Source organism: Engraulis encrasicolus, chromosome 1 (genome assembly GCF_034702125.1).
Source record: "Engraulis encrasicolus isolate BLACKSEA-1 chromosome 1, IST_EnEncr_1.0, whole genome shotgun sequence".
In the NCBI taxonomy this organism is placed as follows: Eukaryota; Metazoa; Chordata; class Actinopteri; order Clupeiformes; family Engraulidae; genus Engraulis; species Engraulis encrasicolus.
Genome location: NC_085857.1, coordinates 56,549,077 through 56,563,445, shown reverse-complemented (window position 1 = coordinate 56,563,445; position 14,369 = coordinate 56,549,077). Strand labels below are relative to the sequence as shown.

Sequence of the window (14,369 nt, the reverse complement as noted above, 5' to 3'; positions counted from 1 at the left end):
AGAAGAGCACAATAACACACACAGAAGTTGTTGGAAAGGGCGAAGGTTCACTTCACTCCACTTCTCTTCTCCATTCACTTTCCACCGTGAGACTAACAACTGGAGGAATGTAGCTGCCTGAATATTTGTGAAAACGCCACACTGAATCTACGACTTCATTTTTGCACTAACTTTCGGTAAGTAGCCGTTAGCACAGTCGCGTTTGATCAGTAAGCAACTATTACGCACGAGAATGCAAACCGCAGCAGCGTCTATGGGTCTCGTTTCTACGTCAGAATAATGAGTTAACTACTCCAATATTACAATGCAATGCTGAAGGAAAGAACGTAGCCAATGCTTACTTTCTGTTGTGGTGTGAACGTGTTGAAATCTAGAAATGGGCCCATTGGTAAACAGGCAAGGTAAGGCTACGAAGTCAGTCTGTGGATCTGACGCAAGAGGAGAAAAGTTGATAAACAATGTTGAGTCCTGCCTTGTGGCACGACTGTCAGTAGTGAAGGTATGTGTCAAGGTGTTCAGGTATGTGGAGTCCTGTGGGTGAAGCTGTTGATAGTGGCCAACGAGTGTTTATTGCGACACGACCACGTCCGTAGCCAGATGCGCAGACAGCCTATTGCAAGAGAACCCAAAACGTAGCCCATGACAAGACCCCCCCCCCCCCCCCCCCCCCCCCCCCCCCCCCCCGGAAGAACACACACACACACACACACACACACACACACACACACACACACACACACACACACACCGGCGCATTTCAGCTTAGCACCCCCATTACAATGTGTTTCTGTGTGTTGGTATTGCCAGACGACTTCGTGAATACTCCACGTCTGTGGCGCAGACAGCCTATTGCGTTGTGCGCAGGGCTTTACCAGCAGAGATTCTAGGAGTTATTCCCCTGTTTTATAGTCTCAGCGTTACCAATCTCTGTCTTTACAGTGGCAACCTTTCAACGTGGCAAATGTTTTTTGAAGTTGCAGACGTCAGGTGGTCACCTCGTCCTCAGCTAATGACTAGACCACAATAAACAAGTGCTAATTAATATCTGGTAATTAATGTACAGTACATTGAATCAATAGAGTCCATACAATTGTGCCAATGGATACGCCTGTTACATAATCCAGTAAGAACGAACAATTGATTAATAGGCCTATTTGGTATTGTGCACACAATGAATGTGCTTTACATAATCCAGTAAGAACATAAACAAGCAAACATAGAAAATCCATTAACATAAAAAAACACTGAATCCATACAATAGTGGCTTTAGTTGTGGTTGCACCACCTTGAGGTGTGCAAAAACGTCAGTGGCCCACAAGTGTGCCGTATCTTACCCCACAAGATAGACATGGGTCATTTCACGTGAAATCAGACGCTTTGGGACCCGACCGATCCGGATTTCAATCATACTTGGTGTGCCTTTTTAGTAGCAAGGTAGCACCCCAGAACTGCATTGGTTTGAATCTGACACTAATATTAAGGGAGAAACAGACTAGGAAAGGTTCACATTTTAGGGTAGGACACTATACATTCAGCCTTGAATATATCAGTCAGTGTTAGTCACAAAAAGATGCCTGTGGTATTGTTTGAAAGCTCTTTTCTGGCTCTACATATTACACAATCAGCTTGGAATACAACAACTCTCAGAATATGAATTATGATAAATTGAAAAATTAAAAATTGAATATCTAAAAAAAACTATATTTTAAAATGGCCAGTTCCTTGTCCAAACGTAGCCGGCAATGTCATTAGCAACACCTCAAATGCTGGTGTTCGGTTCTTTATTCATTTCAGAGAGAATTTGACTCACAAATATGGCAGCATACAGACCACTTACTAATAATATGGTAATACCATAGTAGCATCACATGACAAAACAAAAACAAAACAAAAATGGTCAGTTTCCATGGTCCCAGGTTTCAGAAACTAAGGCAGATGTCCATTTATACACACCAAATGATGATATGTGAATGTTTGAACATTCCTTCTCTGTGTACCTGTGTCATCTTCCCTTTACCATACTTTAAAGAGATAATCAATGGCTACACTCTCATTTTGTACTCTACCAGTGCATTTGAAGCAGCAGCTGTGTCTTTTGTAGATAATGTATAAGTACGTCCCGTTGCAGTTAGGTTCCACTACCAGAAGCACATCCTGATGATCCATGACAAGTCTATCTGGTCTGAAGGGAAAAGTGAAGGATGGAGATGGTCCATGAGGATGCAGGAAGTTCAGTTTCACCTCTCCAGTGCTCAGCATACATTCCTCAACACATGCTAGCCACCAGTTGCCATCATATACAGCTACAACATACCCTTTGATGCTTGAAAATGTAACACATTCCTTTACTGAGCTCACTCTTTCAACTCCTTCTCTGAATGCGGAAAATGTGTTACATTCCTCCTGTCTCTCCTGTCTTCCCCTTTCTCCTCTCCTCTCTCCTCCTCTCCTCTCTTCTCCTCCACATCCTCTTCTCTTCTCTGCTCTCCTCTTTCCTCTCTGCTCCTCCAGGAGTGATGGTGTCCTATAAGCGGCTGAGCCCAGAGGAGGTGCACTTTTCTGGGTGTGCCTCACTGGATGGAGACCCCCCCGCTGGTGCCCTGGAGGAGAGGAGAGACGGGGAGGTGGAGGAGAGGAGAGGGGAAGTGGAGGATGAGGAGGTGGAGAAGCCTCTATTGCCATGGACACCGCCCTGCTCCCCCACCACCGCTCTCCTCGTCCTGGGGGGGCTACTGCTCTCCGTCTGCGCCATCTGGTTGCTAGGTAACGCCTTTGTTTATTTAGTTTACCCATCTGGTTGCTAGGTAACACCAATGTTTATTTAGTTTACCATCTGGTTACTAGGTAATGACCTTGTTTATTTAGTTTATCGAATGGTTTAGGGACGTAAAGATATTGTATTGAACCGATAAATCGTGATACACAATACTGTATTGCAATACCAGGAGGCAGTGTCGTGATATGCCCTTTAAACATTTTTTCACCCATCAGTCCAGAAACTACCACATGATATGAAGTGATAGAGCTTCCATGCTTCATATCATCATCATCATTATATTGAAACTTTTAGTGTCCTCTTGTAACCTATTCCACCTATAAGCTACACTAGTTTTTATTCATAATTTCATTTTATTTTATGTAATTGAAAAATGTGAAAAAGTGGGGTGTATCAAACCATAGGTCAAAAATCGTGATACAAACGGAATCTTGAGTTGAGTGTGTAGTTACAGCCTTAGTATGGCTGCTATGGTTGTTGAGAAAAAAAACTTTTCTGAAATTTGGTATGTCAAAATGGGAACCACTGGTTTACCGTATGGTTGCTAGATAATGATCACACTTCTTTTCTTCAGCATCTGGAATTGCTGCGGTTGTTGCTAAGCAATGCTCATACTTTTGTATACTGTCTGGTGATACCTATACTGTTGTTTAGATTTGTTTGCAAGGTAATGCTCACCTGGATTGCAAAGTAGCAGTGATGGCTCTTTTATTTACTATTTCTTTAGATATTATATAGATCAGGCGTCACCAATTATGGGCAGTCATGGGTGAGCGGTTAGGGCGTCCGACTTGCATCCCAGAGGTTGCCGGTTCGACTCCCGACCCGCCAGGTTGGTGGGGGGAGTAATCAACCAGTGCTCTCCCCCATCCTCCTCCATGACTGAGGTACCCTGAGCATGGTACCGTCCCACCGCACTGCTCCCCATGGGGCGCCACTCAGGGCTGTGGAGTGCTGTGTCACAATGACAATGGGAGTTGGAGTTTCCCAATGGGCTTTCACTTTCACTTTTCACCAACGTGGTGTCCACTGCCGCCAGATAGCCCTCCAGGGGCTTATGAGGTGCTCATCAAAGATTTTCATAAATAGTGAGGACTAGTCACAGTAGTCACAGTTAATGTTTTTCTTCATCTAAATATGAGATTATTTATTTGTAACCTATAAAGACAATATCTTTGTAACCTATAACCAAATTAAAATTCAATCATAGATTAACATTCAATCATAGTGCGCCTTGAGAATGATGTCATGGCATCGGTAGATGATTTTGAATAAACAAGTAGCCCTCAGTAGCCATCAGGTAGCCCTTGGTAGGCCTCCGACCCATAAAGGTTGGGGACCCCTGATGTTGATATTTCTCAACCTTCTCTTAGATAACACACTACCAATCCATTCATGTGTCTTTCTCAATCACATTGTATTATGACAGCACATGGTATGATCGTGTGTGTGTGTGTGTGTGTGTGTGTGTGTGTGTGTGTGTGTGTGTGTGTGTGTGTGTGTGTGTGTGTGTGTGTGTGTGTGTGTGTGTGTGTGTGTGTGTGTGTGTGTGTGTGTGTAGGCACCATAGTTTGGATGCGGAGTCCCTCCAGTCTGGAACCCCACAGGCCCCCTCCACCAGCCCCAGGCCCGACCCCGACCCCGACCCCCCCTCGACAAGCAGCTGACACCTGCTCACACACACCTGCAGAGTGGAGGTAGCACACACACACACACACACACATGGAGGAGTTCACGGTGCCCTGACAACTCGGCGTGTGTGTGCGTGCGTGCGTGTGTGAGTGTGTTTGTGTGTGTGTGTGTAGGTTCGACTGCTACCCTGAGCGCGGTGTAGTGGTGACCCAGTCCCTCTGTCATAGTGTGATTGTGTGTTTGTGTGTGTGTGCGTGCGTGTGTGTGTGCGCGTGTGTGTGTGTGTTCGACTACTATCCTGAGTGCGGTGTTGTGGTGACCATGGGGGCCGCTAGGGGGGGAAAAGTGGTACAGATTCTAAGGGCCCAAGCACTGATAGGGGCCCTTAAGGGGGCCCAAAATTCGAATCTTTCATGGGGCCCAGCATTTCTGGCAGCGCCCCTGGTGGTGACCCAGTCCCTCTGTCATAGTGTGATTGTGTGTTTGTGTTTGTGTGTGTGTGCGCATGTGTGTGTGCGCGTGTGTGTGCGTGCGTGTGTGTGTGTGTGTAGGTTCGACTGCTATCCTGAGCGCGGTGTTGTGGTGACTCAGTCCCTCTGCGAGAGCAGGAACTGCTGTTTCATCCCCGTGGAAACGTCCTCTGGTAACCCCGGCAACGGAGTGCCCTGGTGTTTCTACCCACCAGGCTACGCATCCTATTGGCTGGAGGAGATCCGGGACACGCCCAGCGGACAGGAAGGAACACTCCGGCGCGCGCAGGAGAGTTACTATGGCAACGACGTCAAGTCGCTGCACTTGGAGATACGACATGAGACGGAGTCAAGGCTACGAGTCAGGGTAGGACACACACACTGCAAACCACAACATTCATGCCGCACGTATGGGAGTTTCTCAGGTGGGCTCTCTAAGTCAGAGTAGGATACACACACACACACGCGACAACTGTTAATTCAATGGTGTTGTGATGTCACTTCTGGTTGGATTGTGGATGCAAACTAACATTCCTCTCTCTGGCTTTCTCTTTCTCTTTCTCTTTCTCTTTCTCGTCCTCTCTCTTTTCTCTCTTCTCATTCTCTCTCTCTCTCTCTCTCTCTCTCTCTCTCTCTCTCTCTCCTAGCTGACTGACCCAGCTGAGGAGCGTTATGAGGTGCCCATAGATGTGCCTGTTGTTAAAGAAAAGGCCCCCAACCCCTCCTACCGCGTGGACGTCAGCAAGGACCCCTTTGGAATCATTGTCACACGCGCCGACACTGGAACTGTTCTGTAAGGGAGTGTGTGTGCGTGTGTGTACCCCATTTACACAGCATTCCACATTATTACGCAAATGACATTTTTTGCCGTTTTCCCAAATAATCAATAGAAATGACAGTCGTCATAATTGTCTTGTCATCAGCCATTAGAGTACAATTAAAACGTTTTTGAATGAACCTTCCAACGTGTGTGTGTGTGTGTGTGTGTGCGTGCGCGCACGTCTTCCTGTTTGTTTCTCTCCCTCATCCCCTCTCCACTTTACCCCTCTCTATCTCTCTCTTTATCCTTCACCCACCCTGTCTCTCTGCCCACTTGCTTATTCTCTCTCTCTCTTTCTCTCCTTCCCCCCTCTTTCTGTCTTCCTCTCTGTCTCTGTCCACTTGTTTAATATCTCTCTCTCTCTCTCCGTCAGGTTGAACACCTCCATCGCTCCGCTGTTCTACAGTGATCAGTTTCTCCAGTTTTCCTCCTCTCTCCCCTCGTCGTTCCTCTTCGGTCTGGGAGAACATCGATCATCCTTCATGCACTCCGTCCAGTGGAATACACTCACCATGTGGGCCAGAGACGTACCTCCTACGGTCAGTGTGTGTGTGTGTGTGTGTGTGTGTGTGTGTGTGTGTGTGTGTGTGTGCGTGTGTGTGTGCGCGTGCGCGTGCGCGTGCGCGTGTGCGTGTGCGTGTGCGTGTGCGCGCGTGCGCGTGTGCGTGTGCGTGCACAGTATAATACGCTTGCCATGCGGGCAAGAGACGTACCTCCTACTGCTTGTGTGTGTAGGAGTCGTTCTACTTGGTCATGAAGGATGATACGTGTGTGTGTGCTTGTGTGTGTGTGTGTGTGTGCGTGTGTGAGTGCGAATACTCTCAACATGTGGGCAAGACACGTACGGATAATGATGATTGTGTGTGTGTGTGTGTGTGTGTGTGTGTGTGTGTGTGTGTGTGTGTGTGTGTGTGTGTGTAGGAGTCCTTTAACCTCTATGGGGTCCATCCGTTCTACTTGGCCATGGAGGCTGACGGCTCCTCTCACGGATTCTTCCTTCTCAACAGTAACGCCATGGGTAAAACACACACACACACACACACCCTCACTGACGTAGAGGTGATTTTTGTAACGTAGGATAAAGTGAATCCAGTGATTCTGATTGGGTATTGTGTACATCATGTGACCTGAAAATGACAATAGGCACGTTAGCAATCAAGCAAATATTTTCGTGATCAAAACGAGATCTGCTTGGTCTTATAAAGGTGGGGTTGGCAAATAAGATGGACAGAAATATCTAACGTGATTTCCCAAGACATAAAAAATGCTTCTACTTGAAGCAGCGACTGAACTGTCTGACAAGCATGTGGACTACACCCGCAATTCACGTCAGCTCGATGAACGCCAATCAGGGAAGATTACCGATAGCATGGTGGTGGTCCCATGCCAGAGCTGTAGGGGACTTCATTTATTCTCAACCTCAGGACTCCGAAGGTCTCCTAAAGGGGCGTTCACCCGACATAAAGTGGATACTGCAAAAGAACCAAAATGACGTATCTCTGTCTAGAATATCTCTGGGCATACTTGCTTTCAAATGGCATGTTCTAATTGGTTGTTGTGTGTGTCAGATGTGGTGCTACAGCCCGCCCCCGCGGTGACCTGGCGCACCATTGGTGGAATTCTGGATTTCTACATCTTCACTGGCCCCTCCCCCAGCGCAGTGGTGGAGCAATACTTGGACGTCATAGGTATACACACACACACACACACACACACACACACACACACACACACACACACGCTGACTGTACACACAGACACCAGTGTGGCTCGGGACGTTTTTTTTTCTGTCCGATCCCGTTCTGCCTCCGATTCCGATCCGCCTCCGCTTCACTTCTCTAATCTGACCCGAACCTGACCTTTTGTGTGTCTGTGTGTGTGTCTGTGTGTGTGTGTGTGTGTGTGTGTGTGTGTGTGTGTGTACAGGTAAGCCTGCTATGCCTGTGTACTGGGCTCTGGGCTATCACCTGTGCAGATGGGGCTACAAGAGCAGTAACAACACCTGGAGACTGGTCAAGACCATGAGGAACGATGGCATACCACAGGTGTGTGTGTGTGTGTGTGTGTGTGTGTGTGTGTGTGTGTGTGTGTGTGTGTGTGTGTGTGTGTGTGTGTGTGTGTGTGTGTGTGTGTGCGCGCGCGCGCGTGTGTGTGTGTGTGTAACCTGGAAGCTGATCAATAAAAGTGTTATAGGAGTTCCACTGCAATGATATTGACCACACCACAGTGTGTGTGTCTTCGGCCAGCTTCACATCACAGCGTGGTGTGGCGGCAGAAATAAGACTTTTTATTTTTTTTGCCGAGTCTTGGCCGGTGTGTTCTACTCAGCTTTTCATACTGACCACCTCGATGTGCGCGGCCAAAATCCGGTTCAAAATCTTCAAAATCCTTCTGTCAAGTTGGATTTTCCAAATGCAGCGGGGTACTGAGCCGTCTCCCGCGCCACTACTGCCCGACTACCAACATGTTCCATGGTGTGGGAGGACAGATTTCCATGTATTTTCGTCACCGCCGGTAAAAATCGCTTCCGTCCCGCCACTGACGGCCATTCTGGTGTGAAAAGGCCCTTTTAGGAGGTCCAGTGGAATGATACTAACCTCATCACTGTGTGCGTGTGCGTGTGCGTGTGCGTGTGCGTGTGCGTGTGCGTGTGCGTGTGTGTGTGTGTGTGTGTTTGTGTGTGTGCCCGTTTCCGTGCGTGTCTCCTATAGGATGTCCAGTGGAATGATATTGACTACATGGAGGACAAGAGAGATTTCACCTTTGACCCTGTGAACTTTGACACGCTGCCGGAACTCGCCAAGGACCTGCACACACACAACCAGAAATACGTCGTCATCATGGTACACACACACACACGCATACACACACACAAACAGAAATATATCATCATAATGGTACACACTAGAGCTGGGCGGTATACCGTTAAAAAAACGTGATCTCGGTTTCACCTACACAAGGTTCTCTTTTTGATGAGAGACGTTTTGTTGTTGTTGTTGTTGTTGTTGTTGTTGTTGTTGTTGTTGTTGTTGTTGTTGTTGTTCATACTAGGCTATGTGCGTGAACTTCATACTTCGTGTCACACTTCATTTCAACTCTGCTATATAAGTCCACTGTTGCTTTTCTACTAGGAAATGTCAACACAATTTAAGATGTTGATTGAAGCAATACAAATAATTGGTTAATCACGCTAAAGAAGCTGGTGAGAGTGAAGCATAGCCTAATGAAGAACCCACATGGCATGGATGAATCATGATGAACATTTCAATTAACTTAGCTTACATTTGATCTCACAAAGTTAAATAAAAGGCTATTCTAATAGGCTACAACAGTTCTCAGATTCTTAACTGTATTTAATTACCATCCCAACTGTGTGTGCAGGACTGCTGTTAAGGCTGCTTATGAGTTTTGCCATTGAGGCTAATTTAGCCTAGCTTGCAAAATGCAATGGGCAGACAAGATACATTGCTACATTGCTGTTTGAAATGATTTGGGAGCTAAAGAGATCACCTGACAAAACACCTTCTACGTTAGATTTGGCCTTTAATTCAAAGAAAATATTCACACAATGTCAAGTAAATCCGTTTGTTTTCGTGTCTCTTCAGTCTGTTCCGTTTCTGTCCCACTGTGTTTACTCGCTAGTCATGCGCTGCGCAAGCGCAACATGCGGAACTTAAAGTCTTGGGTAGGGAAATATAAACTATAAATTATAAAAATATTATTGAAAAGAAAAAGTGATAAAATAGAAATGGAGATTCATTTAAATTCATGATTTTATCTCATTTTTTAATTTAATTTCATTTTTTTTTCGTCCGAAAGATTGAGATTTAGGGGGAAATAGCTGCTTATCAAAAAAACGTGTAGAAAACCGTGATATCAATTTTCATCAAGAAAACAGTGATGCCATTTTTTCCAAAACTGCCCAGCCCTAGTACACACACACACCAGATCTGGTTAGAGTGGACCTGATTAAGCAACAGTGAAACACGAGACACCTAATAAACTAACATCAAAGACAAGATGTATCCCCCTTTTACCTGGGATTATTTGTACTGCACATCACCAGCACCTGGACGCTGACTGTGCACAGGCACACTACTGAGGCTGTATTATCCCATCAAATAATTTGTACCAGATTCTCTCTCTCTCTCTCTCTCTCTCTCTCTCTCTCTCTCTCTCTCTCTCTCTCTCTCTCTCTCTCTCTCTCCTTCTCTTTCTCTGTCTCTCTCTTCCCCTCTCTCTCCGTTTAGGATCCTGCCATCAGTAGTTCTCAGCCCTCTGGTTCTTATTGGCCATTTGATGAGGGCATGAAAAGGGGCGTGTTCATCAATGACACCCATGGACACACACTCATCGGCAAGGTACACACACACACACACACACACACACACACACACACACACACACACACACACACACACACACACACACTCATCGGCAAGGTGTTGTTCTTACTGAGTGCCTGTGTTCAGCCAATGAGGGGCGTTTTTTACTGAGTGGTCATCCAATCCCGTGCGTTGTTAGTGACTGATTGTCAAATCCTGTGCGTTGTTACTGAGTGACTGTGTTCAGCTAATGAGGGGTATTGTTACTGAGTGGTCATCCAATCGGTGCCTTGTTACTGAGTGTGTGTCCAATCCCGTGCCTCCTCTTTGGCAGGTGTGGCCTGGGGAGACGGCGTTCCCCGACTTCAGTAGTGACGTCGCTCACCAGTGGTGGACGGAAAACCTACAGAGGTTTCATACACAAGTACCCTTTGACGGACTGTGGATCGTAAGACACACACACACACACACATACACACACACACACATACACACACACTTACACATTCTTTTAATATGGTAATATTTTCTAGGGGTGGGCATAGATATTTTTTTAAATCTAGATTAATCTCACTGTAATTTTGAAATTAATCTAGATTAATCTAGATTAATCTATATCAAAATGGCTCATTCAGAAATGGCGCGCTAGCGAAATAATGCTGAAAAAACCCTTGGAGTTGCTTAAGACAGATGGCGCATAAGAACAGAGCTCATCTTTTTTTTCCAAAATGCATCTCATCTTCAAAAAATGGTCATGTTGATACTTGGTGATGAAAAAAAACGCACTGCAATATGTGCAAAGTGTGTCCAATAGGAAGCATTTACAGTTATAAGATACTGAAATTTCAAAATGAACGGCGCTATAAGTTGTAGAGGCAAATACAGATAAATCTATCAAACATTTAGGCTATTTAAACAAAATGACCTCAACAATTCAGCATTTCTAATGGAGAGAGAGAGAGAGAGAGAGAGAGAGAGAGAGAGAGAATCTGCCACTGTCTGTTAAAAAGAGCAGCGGCTCCTTTAAGAGAGGGAGGAGCTCTGCGCACAGTAAGCTCAGCAGCCCTCAGCAGAGGCAGGCTACTGGATATTCCAACAGCACTGGCCCACGGCAATTTGGGCTAAACCTGACAGTTGTTCTCAGAGTTAGAATGCCAGAGGAGTTACAACTCGAAATTAATTCAGTTTGCAAGAAAAAAAATCACGCGCGACAACCGCGAGGTTTATACCGTCTGACATGAGAATATCTCACTGAGTCGCAAATGCGCGAATGCAACACAAACATTCAGCGAGAGTATTGGCAGTTTCAGTTTGACAATCTTCAAAATGCATATCGCACGGAATATTTTGCAATTATGGCACAGGCAAGATTTCTGGAAGTTGTTTATGTGTTCCATGCAATGCGAGAGGAAATGTAGGCTATGTCGGGCTGGTAGGCTACTCACACACAATAATGTCTCTATGCCTCACCTCAAACAATAACATCTCTTTAGTCTACCACTTATGAAAAAGCACTCAAACAACACCTACCACGGCAGAGGGATTAATGTTTTCAGCATGCAACTGTTCATATTTAGTTGCCTGATTGCCATAGACCTCAGAACTCGTTCGAGATTCTGGTCTGACCTGGACGATAACAAATAAAATTTCAAATGGGCCTGGTTAACCCGCCTCCCTCGGTTTGCTACTGGTTGAGGCCAGAAAAGGCTGTGCCGAAGTTTAAACCAAACACACCACTCTTCCTCTGACGTATGTAACGCGACAGGAACTGGTTCAATAACAGGAAGAAGAAGAAGCCGGTAGTTCTACAGAGAGAGTAAACGGCACGATAACAACAGGACGAGCGAAAATGGAGAGACACGACGTTTGCAGGGCATGCAACATCAACATGCGAGTGGCTGGTACATATTCTCATTGTAGTGTGTTGTTTGAAAGACGTTCCAAGCCGCAGTCAGTAGCCGAACGGCTTCAGAAGATTGGCCTTACCGTCACTCCTGACACAAAAAAATCAGATAGAATCTGTCCAAGATGTGTCACTACTCTCACGCGGCTCGAACGAGACCTGCCAATTTTTCGAGAGTGGGAAAGAGAGTTTCCGGGAGCCACCGGAGCCTAGTCGGAAGCCGAGCCTCGTCGGAAGCCCCAACCGGGGCCTCATCGGAAGCCCCCACGGAGAAAAGAGCAAGAGAGCCAACGCCATCCAAGACACCACGCAAAATAAAAAAGGGACGAGGTTGTTTGCCACCGTTGTTTGTTGTTTGCCACTGGACTTGCACTGAAAATGTGTGTGACACTTTCTGTGCTACGTGATATACTCACCACTTGGACTTTGCACTACCACTCAGTAATCCAGTATTTTTTTTGCACTATGCTCTTACCGTTTGCTGCTTTTGTCTTAAAGTTCTAATTGTGTGTCTGTACACTTACTGAGGTATCAGGTGTTTCATCTAGCATTGCACATTTGCATTTTGTATTGTGTTACTTGCCATGATGTTGTGTTCTTCCAGTACCAACCATCTTGCCTTGGACTCTACTCAAAGATGCTGTGAAATGCCTGTACCTCACCAAATAACAATCTAGACTTCATATACCTATGATTAGTGGAATTAAAATGTTAAACTTTACTTACTACTGCCTTTTGGCCTGTGTTTATTTTCAGAGATGTTGAGACATTTTAAATGTTATTTCACAGAATTAATCATTTCAACACGGTCATTGACAGGTTTCTACAAACATGTTTATTCAAAGGATCTTAGATATTTACATATATACAAGACATTGATTACTGCTTTTTTTGATAGAAAGTAGACATTTAGTCAGAGCCCTTAAGTACAGAGAACCCCGATTCAGCACTACTGGAAGTTATGAGCACATGCCCAGACTCATCGTCTTCGCTGTCAAAGTATCCTGTAAAGTCCACATCTGGCATTACAAGCGATACAGAAGTGACTGCTTCTTCACACAATTCAAAATCACGAAACACCTTATGTACTACCCTGAGAATCTCTTGCCCGTGTTCTTTCTTAAATACTGGTAGATTCTGCATAATATATGTCAGACCAAAAATGTAGGCAAGATGTTCCACCACGGAATCAATCAGAGCAACACTAAATCCAGTGCAAGCTGTGGCACTTGTGTAGAGGCGTGTGTGGTCATGGACAAGACTTTGCCGATACTGAAACAAAAGGTCCCTGACCAAGTTATGGTCATCCGAGGTCACATCCCTGCGTTTTACATGTGTTTGTGTTGGATTTGGCTCTGGTAATTCGTACACAGGCAGCGATACAGGGCAACCAACAGAGGTGCACTTGCAAACAGAGTGGCAGTGGGTACAACAGGAATGACCGGGTTCAACACTAGCAATGTCTTTCTCAAAGTGAGAATATAATGCAGTGCGAAAACAGCTGGTTTTACTGTCTCCAATCACTTTTCTCACTGCCTCATCTGTATTCCTGTTGTTTGTGGTGGCATAAACAACAGCATGGGCCTGTGAGCCATCTCTGCCCGCCCTACCAATCTGCTGCACCATGGCCTCTGTGTCCTCAGGTACCCCATACATCACTACATGGGACACATTTGAAAAGTTCAGTCCCACTCCCAAAGCAGTGGTAGCCACCACAACTCTGCAGTTGCCATGTCCTGTCAGTGCTGAGAGTACTCTGCTTTTGTTTGCTGGCAGAGTGTGACTGTGGAACATCGCTATGAGCAGGTTGTCCCCAATCTGCTCTCCAGCAACCCAGGCCCTGTCACCCAGCTCAGCCTTCAGATGGCAGAAGACTCGTGCAACAGTGTTCACAGTAGATGAGCACAGGCAACATGTCAGCACCCTTGTCCTTTACATCCTTTACGACCCAGTCCAGGCAGTCGAGTGAGTCTGTCGAGACCCGATGCAGCCCTAGTCTGATGTTCTGTCTGTCAGGACTGACAGTCAGCATAGTTGCGTTGTCCATATGCAGCTGTCTTTTCACTATGGCCCTGGACTGCAGATCGGCGGATGCGGTCAGTGCCATCACAGGAGTCCCTGTACCAGAACAAGAAAAGCGTTAGAATGTCTCGAAATCAGTGTTATTGCAAAAAATAAGCAGTTGCTCATGAAATATGTTACATGTAAATTAAGATGTCAACTGACAAAAGTGAATTATACAGTAGCATTTCAATTGAAAGATAAAAACAGGTTTCACAAGGTGCCCTGTGTGTCTTGAGAAAAGAGACTAGGTGACTGGGGATGGGTGGCATAGAGAGCAAAGAGGGTGAGGGGGGATGGGCGGAAAGCAGAAGTCAGCAATTCGTGCAAACTGTCTTCTTGAGAAGAGGCAATGTGAAGGGGGATGGATGGTGTACAAAGC

At 45.8% G+C, this 14,369-nt stretch overlaps 1 protein-coding gene across 1 annotated transcript in view; it reads left to right on the top strand.

Annotated features, from left to right (window-relative positions):
- gaa2 (alpha glucosidase 2) overlaps positions 1–14,369 on the top strand; it is a 24,107-nt gene continuing 9,738 nt past the window's right edge. The window contains exons 1-12 of the mRNA XM_063206718.1: positions 1–176; positions 2,512–2,763; positions 4,338–4,473; positions 4,960–5,245; positions 5,526–5,671; positions 6,072–6,237; positions 6,620–6,716; positions 7,267–7,386; positions 7,625–7,743; positions 8,410–8,541; positions 9,949–10,059; positions 10,358–10,471. Coding sequence (XP_063062788.1) covers positions 2,517–2,763; positions 4,338–4,473; positions 4,960–5,245; positions 5,526–5,671; positions 6,072–6,237; positions 6,620–6,716; positions 7,267–7,386; positions 7,625–7,743; positions 8,410–8,541; positions 9,949–10,059; positions 10,358–10,471 — 1,674 coding nt within the window. The 5' untranslated portion in view covers positions 1–176; positions 2,512–2,516. The remainder of the gene's footprint in view (positions 177–2,511; positions 2,764–4,337; positions 4,474–4,959; positions 5,246–5,525; positions 5,672–6,071; positions 6,238–6,619; positions 6,717–7,266; positions 7,387–7,624; positions 7,744–8,409; positions 8,542–9,948; positions 10,060–10,357; positions 10,472–14,369) is intronic.